General features: G+C 36.4%; 1 protein-coding gene across 1 annotated transcript in view; it reads left to right on the forward strand.

The window, feature by feature from the left end:
* LOC150088829 (uncharacterized) overlaps nucleotides 1–25,174 on the forward strand; it is a 247,355-nt gene that overhangs the window by 191,961 nt on the left and 30,220 nt on the right. Inside the window, exons 27-28 of the mRNA XM_090370333.1 lie at nucleotides 2,742–2,849; nucleotides 8,190–8,287. Of these exons, the coding sequence (XP_090226459.1) occupies nucleotides 2,742–2,849; nucleotides 8,190–8,287 (206 nt within the window). The remainder of the gene's footprint in view (nucleotides 1–2,741; nucleotides 2,850–8,189; nucleotides 8,288–25,174) is intronic.

Consider the following 25,174-nt stretch of genomic DNA (forward strand, 5'->3'; position numbering starts at 1 on the left):
GCCTTATACAAAGGGACAATAACCTCCTTTTCCCTGCTAGCAAAATTCCTATATATCATTGACAAAACCCCATGACCTGCCCTGGCAGCCTGTCTGCATTGCTCAGAAAACTTCATATCTGACTGCACAATTACTCCCAGGTCTTTTTCATTTTCTACCACCTTAAGTGTAGTACCACACAGTTGGTATGTTTCTCTGGGGTTACTTCTACCCATATGCAGTACTTTGCATTTGTTAAGGTTAAACTTCAGTTGCCACTTCTTAGCCCATCTGCCCAAATTATCTAGATCCTGTTGCAGTAGCACATTGCCATTACTGTCATTAACAACCCTGCCAACCTTTGTATCATCTGCAAACTTTGACACTAAGCCTGATATACCTTCATCAATATCATTGATAAATATACAAAACAACAGAGGACCAAACGCCGAACCCTGTGGGACTCCACGAATAACATTAGTCCACGAAGAGCAGCACCCATTGATTACCACCCTCTGTCTTCTCCCACTCAACCATCCTTTTATCCATTGTAGCAACTTACCCTTAATACCATTCTGCTCCAATTTGTACAATAGTCTTCCATGCGCAACAGTGTCAAAAGCTTTCCTGAAATCCAAATATATGATATCAAAATTATTTTTTGCATCCAGTTCCTTTGTAACCACATCATAATATACTATCAAATTTGTCAGACAAGACTTTCCCTTAACAAACCCATGTTGTGTCTAAATTATTGCTGCAGTCTTGTCTAGATGATCCTGCAATGCATCTTTAACCAGTGACTCCATTATTTTACCCGGAACAGAAGTTAAACTAACTGGTCTGTAATTACTCGTGTCACCCCTTTGTGCTTAACGATTACAAAATCATTAAGCACCCTGCTACAATTTGATAACCTTCTGCCATTTTCAAACCTTAATAACTCATGTGTGAATGTAGATGCAAAATACTCATTCAGTTTGTTTGTTATCTGAGCAGGATCATCAACAGTAGAACCATCGATATCAAGTCGACCAATCAGATTCATCCCCTTCCTTTTAGAGTTTACATAAGTAAAGAAATCCTTGCTATTTTTCTTAGCATCTATTGCCAAAGATTTCTCGTAATCTGCCTTCGCCTGCCTAACCTCCTTTGTGACCTGATTACAGAATAGCTTATATCTGCCATAGGCTTCTGAGTCGTTTGATAATTTATATGCATCCCATGCATTTTTCTTCTCTGTCACGAGTCTCATTAGTTCAGTCTCATTAGTTCATTTGATAACCATTTAGGCCTAAACCTTGAACAATATTTCTTAATAGGTATGAAACCTTTAGTAGAATTCAAGGAATTAATTCCTTGAATTCTTTCCACTTAGAATTTACTGTTGGTAACGTTGTCAGTTGATCCCACTGTACAGAATTTAAAACTATCTGAGACCACTGAACTCACGTTTACGGAAGAAAAAACCCTTTCCTTTACCCCTGATGGTAATTATATCCTTAAGTAAATCCCACATCAGTACACTGTGATCACTGCCACCTAGTGGTTCCTTTATCTGCAAATTCTTAATACATGAATGATCACTGCTGATAACCAGATCAAGAGTATTACCCTTTCTGGTTGCCTCTCGAACCTGCTGCTGCAGAAAACAATCATCCAATAAATCCACAAAAGTCTTACTAGTGTGTGAATGACCTACCCATGAGTTCCAGTCAATATCTGGGAAGTTAAAATCCTCCATTATAAGACATTCTGATTTATTAGCTCACTCTATTTCTCTGTACAATTGTTCATTGTACTCATTCAAGTCATTAGGCCTATAACACATTCCTACTCTTATTTTTGCTTTCGCTGTGCTTATGTCACACCAGACTGACTCAGCAGTGCACTGTTCATCTATATCAACTGGATGCACTTCTTTTGATTTTATGTTTTTCTTAGCCGACCGGGCTAGCCAGGTGGGTAAAGTGCCTGCCTGGCAACCCCAAGGTTGCGGGTTCGAATCCCGCCTCGGGCTTGGATCAAAGTACTGCAAAAACTTTGGGAGGTGCACTATGGCCACAGAAGCCGATGCACCAACCAAAAAAAAAAATGTTTTTCTTAATTAAATAGATGAACCCTGTCACCGTCAATTTTACGAAGAAGAAGAATGGCCCGTACAGCTTTTCTCAAGACATGGCAGCTAAACTATTAACTTTGCCGCAATATCTCAGAGGAGCCCTCCCATACTTTTGTCAAAACTGTCGCTGCACTGTACACAGAACACTTTCTCTGGCCTGGTTGCCATTTTGCCATTCTGGCAAATTTAGCACTGCATAGCTGGTAGAATGTAAAACTGGCAGTTGAGTCCAATTTTAATAAAACTTATTGAATTAATCTTTCAGCTGGTATGTGTTTCATGAGTGTAGCTTGAAGTAATTCTGAATAAAAAAAATATCAAAATTGGAAACATCGTTTACAGATTCCCTGTATGTTTAAGGACTATTACAAAAAATAGTCCTTAAAGAAAAGGTTCAGTATTGTTATAATAACACTGAATTGTTTTTTTCCGAGAAGATAATGGATGTTATATGTTTTTTAAAGATAGATCTGTTAGCTAATATTTGTTTCGGTTACACTGCCATGAAAATTATTCACAATAAGGTAATAACAATTATTTAGCAAGATTTATTAACATTTTTTATTTTTATTATTTATTAACATTTAATAATTCAGTAGGTTTATTCTATGAAATTTAACAGACATTTTCTTTTGTATAGGCCTTTCATTCATTCTGTGATGCTGCATCTACGCTTAACCATTGTATAAGCTTTGGGGACTTTCAAGCTGCTGCTAAGTTGTATGCATTAGAGGGACTTTATGCTCAGGTACATACAAGTATAATATTAGAATTAATATATTTGTTTCATTATTTTTTCTCCCACTTCTTAAACAGAGAAAATTTTTGCTAATTTTGTCATGGAGACTTGGTTACATTCTTCATAATACATACATGCGCACGTGTACACACGCACGCACCACACACACACACATGCACACACGCACCACACACACACACACACACACACGCACACAGACACACACACACTACTGAAATATGAATATTGTATGTTTTTAATTACATGGGAAGTTTCTATGGGTCCAGATTTGACCCCACTATCACGTCATATGGATTCCACGGGATGATAAACACTACTTGAGGCAAAAGAAATCTGAGCTATCATGCTACCTATTATCCCATAGCAGTCTCCTGCAAAATCATGTAACCTCTGTATGGGTGGATAAACAGCCACATTCTTTTGTGCAGAGGGTTCGCTTGGACCACTGCTTTTTTTGGACTCTTCAAAAACTTTTCCACTTTTTTTGGGTGAAGTACTACTATTAAAATTTCTTTGCGAATCTTGAAATCATTTGCAAACGCCGTGAAGATTTTTGAGAGCTTATAAGAGCTTTATTTAAGAGCTTATATTAATCAGTACTATGTTAATCTTTATTGCTACTGGAACATGCACAGCATAGCAAAAATACATGTATACCAATGCTAGAAGTATAGTAAATAAATTTGATGAATTTGAAGTGTTGGTCAAGACATCAAAGGCGGATATTGTTGGGATATCAGAGACGTGGTGTCACCCAGATATAAGGAATGCCGAACTGGAATTTGGGGAGTACATGTACAGAAAGGATAGACAGGATAGGAAGGGAGGAGGTGTTATGCTGTTAATAAAGAAAAATATAAAATCAAAAGAAGTGCATCCAGTTGATATAGATGAACAGTGCACTGTTGAGTCAGTTTGGTGTGACATAAGCACTGCGAAAGCAAAAATTAGAGTAGGAGTGTGTTATAGGCCTAATGACTCGAATGAGTACAATGAACAATTGTACAGAGAAATAGAGTGCCGACCGGGCTAGCCGAGTGGGTAAAGTACCTGCCCGGCAACCCAAAGGTCGCGGGTTCGATTCCCGCCTCGGGCTTGGATCACTGTACTGCAAAAACCTTTGGAGGTGCAATATGGCCACAGAAGCCGATGCGCCAACAACTACCAAATCAAAAAAAAAAAAAGAAATAGAGTGGGCTAGTAAATCGGAATGTCTTATAATGGGGGATTTTAACTTCCCAGATATTGACTGGAACTTGTGGGTTGGGCACTCACACTCTAGTCAGACTTTTGTGGATTTATTGGATGATTGTTTGCTGCAGCAGCATTTCGAGAGGCAACCAGAGAAAGTAATACTCTTGATCTGGTTATCAGCAGTGATCATTCATGTATTAGGAATTTGCAGATAAAAGAACCACTAGGTGGCAGTGATCACAGTGTACTGACGTGGGATTTACTTAAAGATTTAATTACCATCAGGGGTAAAGGAAAGGGTTTTTGCTTCCGTAAAGGCGAGTACAGTGGTCTCCGACAGTTTTTAAATTCTGTACAGTGGGATCAACTGACGATGTTACCAACAGTAAATTCTAAGTGGGAAGCATTCAAGGAATTAATCGTGGAAGCTACTAAAAGTTTCATACCTATTAAGAAATATTGTTCAAGGTTTAGGCCTAAATGGTTGTCAAATGAACTAATGAGACTCGTAACAGAGAAGAAAAATGCATGGGATGCATATAAATTATCAAGCGACTCAGAAGCCTATGGCAGATATAAGTTAATCTGTAATCAGGTCACAATGGAGGTTCGGCAGGCAAAGGCAGATTACGAGAAATCCTTGGCAAAAGATGCTAAGAAAAACAGCAAGGATTTCTTTACTTATATAAACTCTAAAAGGAAGGGGGATGAATCTGATTGGTCCACTTGACATCGATGGTTCGACTGTTGATGATCCTGCTCAGATAGCAAACAAACTGAATGAGTATTTTGCATCTACATTCACATGTGAGGAATTATTAAGGTTTGAAAATGGCAGAAGGTTATCAAATTGTAGCAGGGTGCTTAATGATTTTGTAATAACTGAGAGCAAAGTGGAAGAGAAATTGTTGAAGTTAAATGTAAGAAAAGCACCTGGGGTGGATGGGATCTATCCAGTTATATTAAAGGAGGCGGCAAGGCAACTAAGCAAACCCTTAGCCATAATTATGAGAGCATCCTTGGACTCAGGGGAGGTTCCCACGGACTGGAGATGTGCATATGTGTCCCCAATTCACAAAGGGGGATTGAAGGGTGACACGAGTAATTACCGACCAGTTAGTTTAACTTCTGTTCCGGGTAAAATAATGGAGTCGCTGGTTAAAGATGCATTTCAGGATCATCTAGACAAGACTGCAGCAATAATTCAGACACAGCATGGGTTTGTTATGGGAAAGTCTTGTCTGACAAATTTGATAGGATATTATGATGTGGTTACAAAGGAACTGGATGCAAAAAACAATTTTGATATCATATATTTGGATTTCAGGAAAGCTTTTGACACTGTTGCGCATGGAAGGCTATTGTACAAATTCGAGCAGAATGGTATTAAGGGTAAGTTGCTACAATGGATAAAAGGATGGTTAAGTGCGAGAAGACAGGGTGGTAATCAATGGGTGCTGCTCTTCTTGGACTAATGTTATTAGTGGAGTCCCACAGGGTTCGGTGTTAGGTCCACTATTGTTTTGTATATTTATCAATGATATTGATGAAGGTATATCAGGCTTAATGTCGAAGTTTGCAGATGATACAAAGGTTGGCAGGGTTGTTAATGACAGTAATGGCAGTCTGCTACTGCAACATGTAATCTAGATAATTTGGGCAGATGGGCTAAGAAGTGGCAACTGAAGTTTAACCTTGACAAATGCAAAGTACTGCATATGGGTAGAAGTAACCCCAGAGAAACGTACCAACTGTGTGGTACTACACTTAAGGTGGTAGAAAATGAAAAAGACCTGGGAGTAATTGTGCAGTCAGATATGAAGTTCTCTGAGCAATGCAGACAGGCTGCCAGGGCAGGTCATGGGGTTTTGTCAATGATATATAGGAATTTTGCTAGCAGGGAAAAGGAGGTGATTGTCCCTCTGTATAAGGCAATGGTCAGGCCACGCCTTGAGTACTGCATACAGGTCTGGAGACCTCATTTTAGGAAGGATGTAGATTTACTTGAGCGGGTACAGAGAAGGGCAACAAGATTGGTGAGGGGAATGAAGGGATCCTCTTACCAAGAGAGGCTTAAGTTCTGCAAATTGCAGTGGCTGGAGACTAGGCACCTGCGCGGTGATCTGATTGAGGTATATAAGGCCTTGAATGGATTGAGCACGCTGAATTCTGATGGGATCCTTCCACTTGTTCAGATTACGAACCTAAGGGGGCATAAATTCAAATTAAGAAAAGACAGATGTAGAATAGATGTGCGGAAATTTGCCTTTAGCCAGCGGGTGGTTAATTGCTGGAACAAACTTCCATCTGTCGTTGTGGAAGTTGATAGCTTGAATAAATTTAAGGAGGAACTGGACAGGCATTTGGAGGGAATGGTGTGATTTTTTTTTTTTTTTCTTTTTGGCTGATGCTGCATAAGCTCATACATTTGCTTTCTTGCATCACATTCCACTACTACTACTACTACTACTACATACCAAAATCTGGTTATGAAATAATAACCACAGCATAAGAGGTCAGAGGTTTAGCTTTATACATCTCTCAAAATAATGTAATCTTAACTTTAACTATGATAAATGCTTGGCAATATCTGTTATAGATTATTGCAAAATCAATTTTTTTTTAAACCACAGTTATTGGGGAACAATCTATAAAAAAGAGCAACTGAATTCAAGGATATGGTGGATTTATTTATGAGCATACCAGCACTCTTTTAAAGAATTGTTACACATAACAATAATGAATACTTTGTACAAAGCTTAATTTATTCCTACTGGAATATGCTAACCCAATTTTATCTCTCCTGGTATGAGGAGTTACAACCTGAGCATACTGTATGGTGCAGTATATATTATGCCTGGACAGTATTGTTGCATCATATGGAAAATTATATTCCTAATTTTCAATCAGTGTACAATTGCAGTCTCATTATTTGAAATATTCATTCAATTTTGAATACTATGTGAAAACATAGGGGAGACATAAGGTCCTCCTAGAAGATTCTTTCTGCATTTAATATGCACATGCTTCTGTCGAGAGCTTTATCTCTGACACTGTTCATTAAAGAAATTGGATAGCCATGATTTACAAAATGTGATGCAAGTACATTTTTAATCAAAAAAATATGCTTAACTTTGTCTTGAATATCTTATATTACTATATTGAGATATAATTTTTTTAAAATCATTTTCATTATTATTAATACAGCTTGTCTTTTTATAACACAGCATATATTCTGAAAAACAGCAGATAGTAGAAATGCACACCATAAGTGCGCATTTACATATAACAGTCAGGGATAGGTTCCATAAAAGCTATAAATTGCCAATACTTATCCCATTTTCAAACTCATTTTTATCAGTACATATTATGCTATGATTGATAAATAATATATTAAAATTCAAAGCTTATTAAATAAAAATTTACTGAGATAAAACACACTTAAACAGTATTGTTTCATTTTTGAAAGCTGAATTTTTCAAACAGAAGGGAGGGTATCTTCTTGCATTGGGCTGGCAGTTTTATTAAAGAATAAATGTAACTTCAGTTGCCCAGCTTGCTTTTTTTTTGTAAAATAAATCTGTAAATGTTCTTCAGATTAACTTATTATTATTATTTTTTTTTTTTGAATGTGCAGTTTCTCTCAATGTCCAGATCCATGTAGGAAAACATTTTGAGCCAAAACTTCAAAAATTCCATTTTTATTTTTATATTTAATTCTTTTTTTTTGCACTCATTGTTTACAGTACAGGTAGAAAGAATGTGTATATATAGGAACTTGATATAAATTTTCATGCACAAAATATATATAAAATTATGTACCATGTGCTCACAGACACTAAAAACTGAAATGATGCTAGCGAGAAAGAGTTTAACATGGCAGCATATGGGTTTCATGCATCTAATGGCAGACAAGGTGTTAAATAAATATGCACATTAACTTAAGTTGTAAGATAGTGTGCTATAGCAGAATGAGCTGTATATATTATTAATATGTAATTAATAAATTAAATATAATAAGTTTGGTTCATTTAAAAAATGTATTTGAATAAATTAAACTAACTTTAATTAATACATAAAATAAAAACTGACATCCATATTTGTACAAAATGAGGCTTATCCATTTTTTTTTAGGCTTTGGATTTTCAGCTACAGGCATTAAATATGAGTTTACTCAGTACTTCAATGGATTGTCTTTCTTCAGCCTTGGACATTATCATGCACTGTAGTAGGTGGGTTTATATATATATATATATATTTATATTTAAATATTAGTATTAAAGTGGCACAAAGATGTAAGGAATAGCCAGTAGAATCTATTGTTGCAAATAAAGTATATCCTATTTTCATGTTTTATCTGCTTCCAGGTATTTATCTGATCTCTCTCCAAACTTACATAAGCTTTCTAATCTTACAAGTCTAGGTAGAACGTTGAAATAACTGATAACTCTGCGACCAAAAACAAATTTTCTTACATCTGTAATTATATAATTTCCTTAGTCTGAATGTTTGCATAAACTGTAGAAATAAAAAATGTTCCTTGTTTGCATAAACTGTTTAAAGAAAAAATATGTCAAGCATCAAGATTAAATTTACACAATCCTTTAAAATCTTAAACACCTCATTCAGATCCCCAAATGCAGATGCCAGTTTCCAGACATCACAGATTGCAAAAGTGGTCTCTTCTTTATTGCTTTATTGTAAGAATATCCATTTGCATCTACCACTAGCCTTTTTATCCTGCTTTCTGTCCTTTCTTTGTCAAAGGTTTCTCGTAATCTGCCTTCACTTGTGTAACCTCCTTTATGACTTGATTAAAAACTAGCTTATATCTACCATAAGCTTCTGTGTTGCCCGATAATTTATATGCATCCCATGCATTTTTCTTCTCTGCCACGAGTTTCATTAGTTCACCTGACATCCATTTAGGCCTAAACCATGAACAGTATTTCTTAATCGGTATGAAAAGCTTAGTAGCTTCCACGATTAATTTAATAATAATTTAATAATTTAATAACTGTAGAATCCTACACCAACCGTTATTAAATAAATTAGAGTTCTGTTGTATTAAGATAATAATGATAAAAATGAAAAATTATATTCGTTCTATTTATTTCATTTCATTTTTATCATTATTATCTTAATACAACACAACTCTAATTTATTTAATAATGGTTGGTGTAGGATTGTACAGTTAGTGAACATTCCCATTTAGAATTTGCTTTTGGAAAACATCATCAATTTGGTCTCACTGTATAGAATTTAAAAACTGTCTGAGACCACTGTAGTCACCTTTACAGAAGCAAAAACCCTTCCCTTTGACCCTGATGGTAGTTATATCTTTAAGTAAATCCCACATCAGTTACTGTGATCACTGCCACCTAGTGGTTCCTTTATCTGCAAATTCTTAATGCACGACCAACCCACAAGTTCCAGTCAATATCTGGGAAGGTAAAATCCCCCCATTATAAAACATTAGCATTAGTAGAGGCATATGATGCAAGAAAGCAAGCTTATGCAGCATCAGCCAAGAAAAAAAAAAAAAAAAAAACACTCCCATTTCACCCCTCTGTTCATTCGAAATACCTGTCCAGCTGAGGCTGAGCCTTGAATTTATTTAGGCTATCAACTTTCACAACAAGGGATGGAAGTCTGTTCCACAAACCATTCTGATTTACTGCCCACTCTATTTCTCTGTACACTTGTTTATCATAAACATTAGAGTCATTAGGCCTATAACACATTCCTACTCTCATTTTTGCTTTCCCAGTGCTTATGTTGCACAAAACTGACTCAACATTGCACTGTCCATCCGTGTCAACTGGATGCACTTCCTTAGCTTTTGTGTTTCTTAATTAACAGCATAACCCCTTCTCCATTCCTATACACATTGTACTCCCCAAATTCTAATTTTGCACTGGTTTATTTGTGTGACACCACGTATTTGATATCCCAACAATATCTGCCTTTGATGTCTTGACCAGCACTTCAAATTCATCAAATTTATTTACTATACTCCTAGCTTTGGTGTATATGCAGTTATGCACGCACATGTTTTTACTCTTAGTTACCCTAACACAGCCCATGTATTTACATGTTCCATGATGACTCCCATCTGTTATTTAAATTCCCAGCACCTTGCCCTCCAGGCTGCTGTTCATTCTAATAAAAGAAGTGCAAGAATCACTTTCACCTCTGCCTGTGGCTACTGTTAACCTTTTAGTCTGTGAATCCCCTCAAGCTAGCAGTTTTCTGACTCACCTGACATTGCCTCAATAGCATCAGCAAATATTCTTACACCCCTTCAATTTAAGTGTATCCCATCCTTGTAGAAGCAGTCTCTCCTGTTAAGAAGCACAGACATGCTGACAAAAATTCTACCTAAAAGTGGTCCTCTTACCAAGAAAGGCTTAAGTTCTTCAAATTGCAGAATCTGGAGACTAGGCACCTGTGAGGTCATCTGATTGAAGTGTATAAAGCTTTGAATGGGTTGAGCAGGCTCAATTCTAATGGGATTCTTCCTCTTGCTAAGATTGAAGTGGCATAAATTCAAATTGAGGAAAGACAGTTGTAGAATAGATATGCAGAAATTTGCCTTTAGTCAGCGGGTAGTTGATTGCTGGAACAAACTTCCATCTGTCGTTGTAGAAGTTGATAGCTTAAATAAATTAAATAAATGACAAACTTTTAGAGGGAATGGACACCATTTTTACACAATATGTTGCCATGGGATCACTAATGGGTGATCCCATGGCCGTACCATGAACCTGCTTATACATATTTCCTTGAAATAACATGGTAGTACTAGCCAGACATAATTCTACCCCGGCACAAATATCTTCAACACCAAGCAGTGATCTATTACCAAGTGAGACATCCCTGGTTAATGCCATTTTTACACAATATGTTGCATGATTAATAGGGATACATGTGAATAAAGATACAACATCAAAAGAGATCATGCTCTCATTATCATTTATAGTCAAATTCCCCACAAAATTTACAAACTCTCTACTAACCAGGGATGTCTCACTTGGTAATAGATCACTGCTTGGTGTTGAAGATATTTGTGCCGGGGTAGAATTATGTCTGGCTAGTACTACCATGTTATTTCAAGGAACTATGTGTAAGCAGGTTCACAGTACGGCCATGGGTTCACCCATTAGTGCCACCGTGGCCAACTTGGCCATGGAGGAGTTGGGAAAGCAGGGTTTTTAGTGGGTGTTTGTTTACTATTAGAAATTGGAAAAGATATGTTGACGATACCTTTGCCCTGGTCCAGAAGGGGAGGGAGGATGATGCGTTTGCTGGCTTAACAGCTTCTCCAAATTTATACAATTTACCTCAGAGGTGGAAACAGGCGGTACCCTGTCGTTTTTGGATGTATTGGTCTCTAGGGTGGGTTCTAGACTTAAGATGTCAGTTTTTAAGAAACCCATGTGTAGAGACCACTACAATTCAGCACAAGCTTGGACAGTACAAGAATAGTGTCGTAAAAGATTTATTTGACAGAGCAGGATCACACTGTACCACTTATGAGGATAAAGAAAAAGAAATTAATCGTGTCACGGCAGAACTTAGAAAGTGTTGATACCCCCAGAGGATCCTGGATAGATATAGCAGAGAAGTGTCTGAACGTAGGGAGCCGTTCGTCCCTACGTTCCCCTACTATCCGGGCCTTACTGAGTATCTGACGAGAATTTTATGGGGTTATAAGACACGCTGTGTACAGCTTCCTGGGCGGAGGCTCTGCACAGCTGTGTCCCAGGTCAAAGACCGTATACCAAAAGATCTCAGTAGCGGAGTTGTTTATAGAATAGAATGCCCAGATTGTGGGGGAAACAAAAGGACTGCTCAGGGATCGTCTGGGGGAACATTTAAATGCTATAAGAACCGCTGACTACGATGAGTCTGCTGTGGCCCAAAAAATTTTTGGGAGAAGCAGCATCAAATCTCCCTGGAGGACACTATTATTTTGGATCGTGCACATGGATACTGGGAGCATAAATGGCTTGAGGGTTTACGGATTGGCTTGTACAGTAAGAATACTATGAATAGAGACAGGTGTGTGTATTCATCCTATTTTTGAAACAATTGTATTAAGTTCGGATGAACGATTTTGTTTGCCACGTACCCGAGCTATTTCCGCTTCCGCTTCTGCCCATGTGCCGATAGAACTACGTGGAGAAATACCACATGTGGGGGTACCGTGAGCCTGCTATATAAAGAGATGTTGCAGGAAGTCTTATTACTTGAAGAAGGGAGCTGGCGCTCTCGAAAACTTCAGGTTTTTTAATGGTTTTTAGCGCTTTTAATTTTTATATTTTAGCATATTTTATAGTAAATGATTTTTATTAGTTTTTAGTATTCCGTAATATACAACCATTAGTTTATTGTAAATAATTTGTTTTTGATTTTATTTTTGATATTATTTGTAAAAAAAAAAAAAAAAAAAAAAAAAAATTTATTTAATGGTCTGCATATGAATTTATTTATTTCCTAGACATGAATTTTTCCGACCTCAGAGGCCTCTTTCAGGATATAGTTTGTCTAGTTTTTCCTTGAATTTATTCAAACTGCTCACTTGTGCAACATCAGATGGAAGTTTGTTCCAACATCAACTGCTCGCTGGCTGAAGACATTCCACACATCTATTCTGCAACCATCCTTCCTCAATTTTGAAGTTATGCCTCCCCATGTGTGTCTGAACAAGAGGAAGGATGCCATCAGCATTGAGCTTACTCAATTCATTCAAATTCTTGAACACCTCAATCAGATCTTGCAGGAGCTTAAACTCAGAAACTGCAATTTGTAGTACTGAAGCATTTCTTGGTGCGAGCAACCTTTTTCCCCTTACCAGTCTCATTGCTTTTCTCATCACCCATTCCAACAGATTCACATCATTCCTAAAATGAGGCTTCCAGGCCAGTATGCAGTACACAAGGTTCAAATAATAAAATTTCAGATATCCACATTTGGATAATTGACATTCCACTGTATGTAGAAATAGTTTGGATATAAAATGAAAACTACATAGAAGTTTTATTGACAGTTTTATATAAAAGTCTTGATAAATACAATAATATTCTAGATAGTTTACTGAATAAATTGAATACGACTATTTTTTTTCAGTCATTTGAAATCAAGTTCAGTTTTCAGTTCCAAACATAGGTAAATGCCTTATTATCCAAAAGCCACTAATATTTAAAAAAAAAAGTGCCTATTATATAAAGATAGATATATTATCAAAATATGGAAACATCCACCAGTTCCCACTTGACTATTTCTGTTTTTAATTGGCACTTCATCAGTTACAATCAGGTATTTGATATTTTTTATGAACTCAAACTTCACAGAATTGAAATTGAAATAGTAGTGGACCAAACCATTATCAATTTTGGATAAAATACATTAAATTATATTTCATTAAAAAAAAAAAAAAAAAATATATATATATATATATATATATATATATATATATCCAGGTATGAAAAAGCAAATATTAAATGTTATAATAAATATAAATATTATAATAAATATTAAGTAGTCACATAACCAATTAATGCCATCTAATACGATTAAACATTACATCGGTCTGTATAAATATGAATATGAGTTAAGTTGATAGTGGTAAGAGTTTTTAAAGGTAAAATATGATATACTAGCTTATCAGACAAACCATAAACCATGGCGGGTACCCAACGTGACCTGGAAAAAAATCAATCTATGCTATGACATAAGCAATAAATTATAAACATATATAAAAATACCATTAAAATGTTAATTATGGCAATAAGATACATTGAAAGGGACTTTTTCGAGGGCTAACCCTTTCAATGTATCAACCATAATTAACGAGCTATTCGTTTCTATCCGTTTTTACTATCATACAATAGTAAAAAAGCCCGCACACCAAATATAACTGACGATTTTAATGACATGTTAATGTATTGGGACAAACCAATTATACACGTCAAACAGATTCATGATTTTATATTCAGGTTGAAACATAGTAAAATCCGAGCTCTTGACACCATCAACTCTAACTATAGGCATAATAACTTACACCTTAACATCCTGATTAAAGACATAAATAAATTTATTTTTAGTAATAAAAAAACTAAGGTAACATATGAATATATCAACATTAAATTCAGCCACGCATTATTCGATTATGTCTGCCTAGATAAAATCATTAATGTATATATAAGTGATTTGCCTATTACCAATGCACAGATACGCACCAGATTCAGCTATAATAAACCGTTTGGACTTACAGTCTGTAATTATAAAAAAACAGCTACTAACTTCGTCAATAGCGATATTGAGGCGGTTTGCTTTTGCCATTTACCTCAATATCAGACATTTGTGTATGCACACCATAAACACATTATCACAGGAGATTTGAGCATTATAGACTATCCAGAGCTATGTGAGATTCTATCATTTGGATTTAAATTTCGACCAAATACCGATATTAATACCAACGCCATCATTAAACAACTACACTCAGATATAATGAAGTTCAGCCTAAAGTTATCCTACAAATATAACATATCCTTGGAAGCCTTCCACAAGTGGCTTACGCTCACCTTTCAGGCCATCAAGAAACAGATAAAATCCATATGCAAGAAACTACCACCTACTAAGGTTTTTAATATAGATGCAATTAAGCAGAAGCTTAAACTGATACAAAATAAGTTTATAATTACTACTATTGATAAAGCCTCTAATAACTATAGCATTATATGTAAAAAATTTTAAACTACAGCATTACTAAATGAACTTAACAATAGTAGCACTTACAAAATAGTAACGGATAAACGAAACGCTATTACTAAGAAAATACGTGCTTGGCATAAAAAATTAAAGCTTACTAACCATACAACTATATACCCATACATATACTGTATACCTAAGTTTCATAAAAATCCGACAGGTTATAGATTTATAACTTCGTGTAGGGATAGCTACGCTAAGATTCCGCATCGCAAACTCGTTAATTTACTTCAAATATTATTCTCAATAATAGACCGGTATTAAATTACATCAACAGCAACACAGGCATCAATACGATAGAACATATCAATACATTCGACTTTAATAACTTGTTTACTAGCATCCCGCATAACAGCCTAAAAACGGTGTTCTGCGATTATTATGATAAATACAAAAATATCTTACCCTGTGAGAAACACTACTGGGATGACCTTTTTAACCTTTGCATCTTCAATAACTACATATTTAATGGCAGTAATCTTTATAGGCAACATACAGGTATACCGATGGGTGCATGTAGCTCTTGTATAGTGGCAAATTTATACCTGCACCACTTTGAATATAATTTTAAACACAATATGGTTCTATACAGATATATTGACGATTTGATAGTTTTTAATATGCCTGACTTCCTGACAGAAACAATCAAATATTATCCACCTGAATTAACATTAGAACGCACCAACACTAATAATTCCAAATCTGCTACCTTCCTGGACTTGGGTATAAGGATAAATAACAATACCGTACACACCAAACTGTATGATAAACGCAAAAATTTTCATTTTAATACTATTGACCTCACTAACTGGAACTCGAATATCTCAAAAAGGATACATCGCAATACCCTAATCGCACAAAGCATCAGAAGAATACACATATGTAACCAGACTGATTATATTATAGATACACTCATTGAATTCAGATCCAAGCTTTTAAAAAATTACTTCCCACACCACATAATTACAAGATATCTGTATAAAGCTATATCGATAGCAAACAACAAAGGTAATTATAACCTTAACGCACAGAGTATTATAGATAAAGTCCTAAACAGGCGCTAATGTAACATAGCCTTTGTAAAATTTTCGTAGGTGTTTCTTTGGCTTAGATAAATTTCGTTGGACATGTAATTATGTAAATAGTAGGCACTGCTCATGGAGTAAGTTACATATAGCTTACACGCATTAAAAAACGTGTACCTATATTTGCTCCATGGGTAGGAACTTATTCTGTAAACTTCTACTATGACTTCTAGAGAGATATTTATTTGACGGCTTTTCTATGTGTAATATTATACAGGATTTTTAAAAAAACAGCAGAGGGCGCTGCATGTAATTATACCTATTTTATCACTTAACTTAGTTATTACATTTCCTGGGGGGGGGGGGGGCTCCGATCGGTAGTTATATATGCTACACGTGCCAATACACGTGGTTTTCTAGTACCTTGGCTATACGGTGGTAAGCATTCTTATTTTAATCTTAAAGTATTCTAACCAGGATACCTTACTATAAGGTCACATCCTATGTTAATTATTTTGCTTTTTCTTTGCTGTTTAACTTTCACTTTCTTATCCCTATTTATTCATACCTCATGAACTATTAGAGTATTCGGGGGGGATTGAGGTACTATATCTATTCTTATACCTTTTTCCGTTCGCCTTTGTTAGCGATAGCTCACACTGTTATTTTTGCTTAGACTACCGTGACTGCATTTACTATCAATTATGCACATATGCCTAACAATAATTATAGCTCTTTCTATAATTTTAATTTTAATTTAAAATTTTGGCTATCTGTCGGGCTAACAGTCATCTTGCCACTTACTGCTAAATTTGGGATTAATTAACAAAATTTTATTACTACCATTTGGCTCTAACTTACTGCTAACTTTGGGATTAATTAACAAATTTTATTACTACCATTTGGCTCTAACTTACTACAAAATTTTATTCACGTTATTACCTTTTGGCTCTAACCTACTACTACTATTTTACATATATTTGGACATAGTTATGCTGGACGATGACTACAGAAACGGATAGCTCGTTAATCATGGTTGATACATTGAAAGGGTTAGCCCTCGAAAAAGTCCCTTTCAATGTATCTTATTGCCATAATTAACATTTTAATGGTATTTTTATATATGTTTATAATTTATTGCTTATGTCATAGCATAGATTGATTTTTTCCAGGTCACGTTGGGTACCCGCCATGGTTTATGGTTTGTCTGATAAGCTAGTATATCATATTTTACCTTTAAAAACTCTTACCACTATCAACTTAACTCCATATTCATATATATATATATATATATATATATATATATATAAATAATAATAATTATGAATAATAAAATTAAAATTAAGTAGAGAAAATGGATTTGAATTTGAATAGCGATAAAATGAATTATCGATAATATGAATTATGGATCAGGGACACTGCAAGAGCAAAGGTACCCTACAACCATAATGTAAATATATAAATTATTTTTAAAGTTATGTGTAGAATGTAGTAGGTATAGAATCTATAATATAACTAATGCTAATAATGAAAATACCGTGTATCCTGGGGAGCGATATATGTTGATTAAAGGGGGAAGAACGAAAAGAAAAATGTAACGTTATAAACAAAGTGCGAATTTGAAAAAATGTAAATTTTGAAAAGAACGACCAAGGTAGAAATAGCAGATTTTTGAAAAGAACGACCAAGGTAGAAATAGCATTGCAGTATCTTTCATAATTTCTGTGTCTTCTTCAGAGGTCATCCACCCAAATTATGAAGAAGAACAGCAATACTCTTACTTCTGTTTCTGATATGTTCTGTATGTCAAAAAACACGTGTACGAAGACACGTGGTAAAAACTAAAATAATTTAGAATATAAATTTTGAATAAATAAATAAATAAAATACAAGTTAAGCAAAAATATTATGCCAAAAGTATAACATGCAGAACATGGATGACCTTACAGAAGTAAGTGGCCCGCCAAAAAGGTGAAACAAAGGAAGGTGTAGTGTCCGAATTGACAAGAACTTACCGCTACTGGACGGGTTGACAGAAAAGACAGTGCCGGAGGCTAACCGGTGTATATATGCGAAGAAACGCTAGCGGCTCCTAGCGTTAGACGAATTTTGGTGTCTGTATATTATGTAATTTACGTAAGCGGTGGAGCTACGCTAGGTTAAAGTTAAGTACATGATGCTCAAACCCCGGGATAGCAAAGAAATAATAACTTACAAAGTAGCAGTAGAAGTAGCTAAACTTGTTAAGGCGAAAAAAATATCGATTGGGTATAGTAAGAAAAATAGTACTCTGATATTGCTTTCGTTACACTAATGGCTCACAGAGCATAAAATATAGAATTAGTAAAGCAAAAAGATGATTAAATTAGTGATATGTAGTTGGGCTAGGGTAGTTCGTGGTTGCAAACCCGTTTCCTATAGTTAGGACCCTGAACGAATGTCCGAGAGTAGGTGCATCATAAATAAATAAATAAATCAATATATAATTAAAATTAATTACAAGGTAATACACTATGTCTGGCCAATCGGTGGGTACAAGTTTTGCAGACCGTAAGACACCAAAGAGGCTTAGTGTATTGTATTTACACTATATATAAACTTGATGCGTATGGGAATAATTATTAGTTATAAACTAATAATGCTGTTTATATTGATATCTATTAAGTTCTAATAGATATCATTATAAATAGATATCATCTATTAGATATCAATATAAACAGCATTATTAGTTTATAACTAATAATTATTCCCATACGCATCAAGTTTATATATAGTGTAAATACAATACACTAGGCCTCTTTGGTGTCTTACGGTCTGCGAAAACTTGTACCCACCGATTGGCCAGACATAGTGTATTACCTTGTAATTAATTTTAATTATATCTTGATTTATTTATTTATTTATGAATGCACCTACTCTCGGACATTCGTTCAGGGTCCTAACTATAGAACGGGTTTGCAACCCCGAACTACCCTAACCCAACTACATATCACTAAGTTAATCATGCTTTTTGTTTTACTAATTCTATATTTTATGCTCTGTGAGCCATTAGTGTAATGAAAAGCAATTCAGAGTACTATTTTTCTTACATACCCATATCGCATATATTTTTTTCGCCTTAACAAAGTTTAGCTACCTTCTACTGCTTACTTTGTAAGTTATTATTTCTTGCTATCCGGGGTTTGAGCATCATGTACTTAACTTTAACCTAGCGTAGCTCCACAGCTTACATAAATTACATAATATACAGACACCAAAATTCGTCTAACGCTAGGAGCCGCTAGCGTTTCTTCGCATATATACACCGGTTAGCCTCCGGCACTGTCTTTTCTGTCAACCCGTCCAGTAGCGGTAAGTTCTTGTCATTCGGACACTACCTTCCTTTGTCTTCACCTTTTTGGCGGGCCACTTACTTCTGTAAGGTCATGTTCTGCATGTTATACTTTTGGCATAATATTTTTGCTTAACTTGTATTTTATTTATTTATTCAAAATTTATATTCTAAATTATTTTAGTTTTTACCACGTGTCTTCGTACACGTGTTTTTTGACATACAGAACATGTCAGAAACAGAAGTAAGAGTATTGCTGTTCTTTTTCATAATTTGGGTGGATGACCTCTGAAGAAGACACAGAAATTATGAAAGATACTGCAATGCTATTTCTACCTTGGTCGTTCTTTTCAAAAATCTGCTATTTCTACCTTGGTCGTTCTTTTCAAAATTTACATTTTTTCAAAATTCGCACTTTGTTTATAACGTTACATTTTTCTTTTCCGTTCTTCCCCCTTTAATCAACATATATCGCTCCCAGGATACATGGTATTTTCATTATTAGCATTAGTTATATTATAGATTTATACCTACTACATTCTACACATAACTTTAAAAATAATTTTATATATATATATATATATATATATATATACATACACACACTGGTGTTCAAAGTGCATCACACATTAAAACTGTAATTGTCATCTGAATAACATAAGTATATGGCAATATTTCTTACAGATTGCATCAGAAAAGATTGACACGTGTAGGTGATGATGTAATATTGCATCATCTGTTACTTTCAGTTATATAAGCACGCTCTGCAAGAGTTGCAGTCATTCCTTGCTTCTGTTAGGATGGCGAGTTAGGTTCAGTTGATGCCACAAAGAAAGAATGCTATTGTTTTACATGAGGAAGGATGTTCTTCCCTTCATACTTGTAATCAGTCAACATTGAGTAGATTTCTTTCCAAACTCAAGAATACTGATTCTGCTGATAGGAAAAAAGGAACCGGACGCAAACGACTCTCTATGCCAAAACATTTGGCATAGAGACAGCGTTTTCAAGCAATCATGCCTTAAAAACCATAAAGGTTCTTTGTCTGAGCTGAAAAGAGAATGAGAAGAACATACAGGAGTGGTAGCAAGTGCAGTAACAGTCAGAAGATGCCTCTTCAAAAATGGACTTGTAGCCCATCGTCCTAAGAAGAAGCTCCTCTCACACAAAAAATGAAAAAGGTCAGATTAATTTGGTGTAAGGAGCATGTCAAATGGACCCATGAGCAGTGGAAGTCAGTTATTTAATTATTTAACAAGTACAGGTCAATGTTGCAAAAAAGTCGTGAGTTAAGGTTAAATTTGAAAGTGTCTGCAATTCTGCCCAGACACGATAGAAGGAAATACATGATGAGAGCCTTGTCAATCAATTCGGTCCTGGAGGGAATGTGCAAGGCTCGAGGGATAGAATTTCTTTCAGCATGTACTGTGCTTGTTAACAGGAGAGACTGCTTATACAGGGATGGTATACACTTAAATAGAAAGGGTGCAAGAATATTTGCTGATGCTATCAGGGCAGTGTGAGGCAGGTCAGAAAACTGCTAACTTGGGGGGATTCACAGACTAAAAGGTTAAAGGTAGCTGCAGGCAGAGGTGAAGGTGATACTTGCTTTATTTTTTTGATTACTTCTATTAGAATAAGCAGTGGCCTGAAGCAAGGAGTGCTGGGGGTTTCAGGGACTGACGGCAGTCATCATGAAACAGGTGGGTATATGGGATGTGTTAGGGTAACTAAGAATAAGAATAGGTGCATGTATACTTGCATATATACCAATGCTAGAAGTAGTAAATGAATTTGAAGTATTGATATCAAAGGGAGATATTGTTGGAATATCAGAGATGTGGTGTCACACAGCTATTAGGAATGCAGAATTGGAATTTAGGGAGTAAAATGTGGGCAGAAAGGATAGGAAGGGAGGATAGGTTATGCTGTTAATTAAGAAAAACTTAAAATCAAAAGAAGTGCATCTAGATGAACAGTGCACTGTTGAGTCAGTTTGGTATGACATAAGCACTGCAAAAGCTAAAATAAGAGTAGGAGTGTGTTATAGACGTAATGACTCGAATGAGTACAATGAACAGTTGTACACAGAGTGGGCTAGTAAATCAGAATGTCTTATAATGGGGGATTTTAACTTCCCAAAAATTGACTGGAACTTGTGGTTGGTCACTCGCACACTAGTAAGACTTTTGTGGATTTATTGGATGATTGTTTTCTGCAGCAGCATGTTCGCGAGGCAACCAGAGAGGCCAATACTCTTGATCTGGTTATCAGCAGTGATCATTCGTGTATTAAGAATTTGCAGATAAAGGAACCACTAGGTGGTAGTGATCACAGTGTACTGATGTGGGATTTACTTTTTTTCTTTTTTTTTTATGAAATCCCCAAACACGAAAGGTATCAAAACTTATAGTACTTAGTACCTTGCATGGGTTGAACGAGAAGTATGGGGGGGGGGACGCCGGAAACTTTGCTCTAGAGACTAAACATGGATTTCACTACTTCAAGCCTCCAGTAAGCAAAGTTGTGGTATTGCACAGGTTGATGAGATTCATCTAACACCACTTAAAGATATAATTACCATCAGGAGTAAAGGAAATGATTTATGCTTCCATAAAGGTGACTACAGTGGGATCAACTGATGATGTTACCAACAGAAAATTCTAAGTGGGAAGCATTCAAGGAATTAATCGTGGAATCCTACTAAAATTTTAGTCCTAAATATTTCATACCCATTAAGAAATATTGTTCAAGGTTTCGGCCTAAATGGTTGTCAAATGAACTAATGAGACTCGTGACAGAGAATAAAAATGCATGGGATGCATATAAATTATCAGGCGACACAGAAGCCTATGGCAGATATATACCAGTCTTTAATCAAGTTATAGAGGAGGTTAGGCAGGCGAAGGCAGATTACAAGAAATCTTTAGCAAAGGATGCTATGGTCCTTGAGGTTGTCACAGACATTCTCTCAGATATGCCAGATAATCTGTACTTGCTACCTGGGAGTCTAAAACGCTGAAAGAACTGATATTCGGGTGACACTCAAGTCAAGTGGACCCAATTTCGGTGAAGTCCGGACGGTCTGTAACAGCCAAATCCTCTGCTTGAACCTTCACGATGGTGGGACTGTGAGTAATCCTGGGTATAACCTCCATTCACAAGTACATGGTGGGTGACCACCCAGGTGTGAACCAACATAAGCAGGGGTCGAGGTGTGGCGCCCAAACCACATGGAGGAACGCCGCCCCTCTAAGTTACCAGGCACTACTAGGTGGTAGATGACTCTCATCAACCGGTGAAATACCACCACTTTGCTTATTGGAGGCTTGAAGTGGTGGAACCCATGTTTAGTCTCTAGAGCTAAGTTCCTGTCAACCCTCCCCTATCTCTTCCATCATGCAGTATGATTGATGACTTTTGAGGTTATGATGAACGTTGTGGCGAGATCCAATATTCCTTACATTTTGAGAGTAGAGCTCTAAAACGGTGTTCGCAGGCCGGCCGCTAGTTAGTACACCGGACCGAACCTATTGGTAACTCTCTAGGAGGCTTCCGGATCAGCTAGTGTATAATCTTGCTACCTCTACTCTGCCAGATAGTGACTGGAGGGAGTCCGAGTAGTGTGTATGCGTTGAGCATTGTCTAGGCCACGTTATGTCAAGGATCTGGGTATATTCTTACCACGTGTACACCATATCCAAAAATTTCATTACTTCTTACAGCATGTCCCACCCACTTTTTCTTAATATTGAATACACTGTGAATTGTCAAACTAATAGAGCAAGCTTATCTGTGAAAAGATCTAAACCTCCCAAGCACTTCCTAATTCATTTCACAAATATACGTGGTCTCAGTTCTAATCTCAACGATGTCCATTTCCACTTGCAGTCTGCCAAACCCCATGTACTTTTTCTGACAGAATCTCAGTTATCGGTTGATTCAACTACTGCTCATCTCAGATGTCCAAATTATTCGCTGTATGATTCTTTTCACCTCAAAGGTGGTACTTGTGCATATGTCCGTTCTGATATTCCCTGTCAGAGACTTGGTAATTTGGAATCTCCTCTTTTCGATCTTCTCTGGCTTAAAATCTCTCTACCTCATTTTGTCTCTATCGTTCTCTCAACTCCACTAATCACTTGGAGATCTTTGACTTCCTCTCTTTGCAACTTGACTTTTTCCAGTCTAACTTTCCTAACAATGAGATAATTTTCCTTGGTGATTTTAATGTTCACAACTCCAGCTGGCTTCCGTTTTCTAGTCACACCGACCCAGCAGGTCGAGATGCTGAGGCTTTTGCAATTACTAATGACCTAGCACAGATTGTTCATTTACATACAAGAATACCAGACAATCCTAATCATACAGCCAATATGCTTGACCTTTTTCTCACAAACAACCCTTCTAAGTACACGGTCGAAGTGAGAGGTCCTTTAGGCACTTCAGATCACAACTTGGTGATTGTCTCTTCTCCAATGGAACCTTTATCTCATGGCTATTCCCAACCTCGTGTTGTTTGGCATTATAAGAATGCAAAATGGGATGACCTGCGAGATTTCTTTTCTTCTTTTCCTTGGTCGGATTACTGTTTCAAAACTTCTGATGTCAACGTTTGCTCAGATCGTGTCAGTGAAATTATTCTTGCAGGAATGGAATCCTTTATCCCACAGTCCACTTTAAAATCTCGCCCTTTCTCTAAACCTTGGTTTTCCAATAAATGTGCTAAGGCTGTTCAAGAGAAGAATGTTGCATATCGTAATTGGCTTGTTTCTAATTCTTCAGTTTCATTTTCTGCCTACACCAAAGCTCACAACAATTTTAAAGCAGTTATTAATCAGTCCAAACCAGAGTTTGAACAGGCTAAGAGTAGAAAACTTGCTTCTTGCTCTAATGGTAGCTGAGCATTCTGGTCTCTTGCCAAAGCTATTGGCCACAACTTTTGCCCATCTCTGCTCCCACCTCTGTCCAAACCAGATGGGTCTGTTCTTAGCCAAGGATAAAGCTGACCTGCTAGCATCCCATTTTTTTTCCGCCTCATGTATTAATGATCTTGGTAAAACACCTAGCACCATTCCCAACACGCTCCATTCAATGCCTCCTGTGGTCTTCCGTCAAAAGGATTTTGACAAAACGTGATGCTAAGAAAGCTCCAGGTCCGGATGGTATTTCTCCACTTGTTCTCAAAACCTGTGCTCCTGAACTTACTCCTATTCTTTGTCGCCATTTTTCACTTTCTTATTCCAAAGGTGTTTTTCCTTCTACTTGGAAATTTTCTCATATCCAGCCAGTTTCTAAAAAGGGTGACAAATCGCCCCCATCCAATTACTTCTACTCTTTCTAAAGTAATGGAGAAATCAATTAACCGCCAACTCCTAAATTACCTAGAAACTTTCCGTCTGATCAAGGATCGCCAGTATGGATTCTGTCAGTGTCGATCCACTGGTGATATTCTGGCTTATGTTACCCATTTATGGACTAATTCAATGGAAAGGTTCGGTGAAACACAAGTAGTTGCTCTTGACATCTCAAAGGCTTTCGATCGTGTTTGGTGTAAAGGCCTTCTAAAAAAGCTTCCATCTTATGGTTTGCCAACTGTTTTTAGTAATTGGTTATCCAGTTTTCTCTCTGATCGCTTACTGACGGTGATGGTAGATGGCTCTCTGTCTTCTAACTTTCTCCACTCATGCCGGTGTCCCCCAAGGTTCAGTTCTTTTCCCCACTCTTTTCCTCTTGTATATTAATGACCTTCTTCCATTGACTGGAAATCCAATCCATAGTTTTGCTGATGACAGCACACTGCATTCCACTTTCCATATTGAGAAACCTTGTTCTGCTTAATCAACATCAACTTCTCGAAAATCTGCTACCAATTCCTTAAATGCCGATCTTCAGGTAATTCTCCAGTGGGGCAAAGACAACTTGGTTGATTTGAACCCTTCTAAAACTCAGTCTTGTCTTATATCTAGCAAAAAAGGATTCTT

The sequence above is a fragment of the Mastigoproctus giganteus genome, chromosome 3 (genome assembly GCF_048544385.1).
Source record: "Mastigoproctus giganteus isolate SK-2022 chromosome 3, ASM4854438v1, whole genome shotgun sequence".
NCBI classification, from domain to species: Eukaryota; Metazoa; Arthropoda; class Arachnida; order Uropygi; family Thelyphonidae; genus Mastigoproctus; species Mastigoproctus giganteus.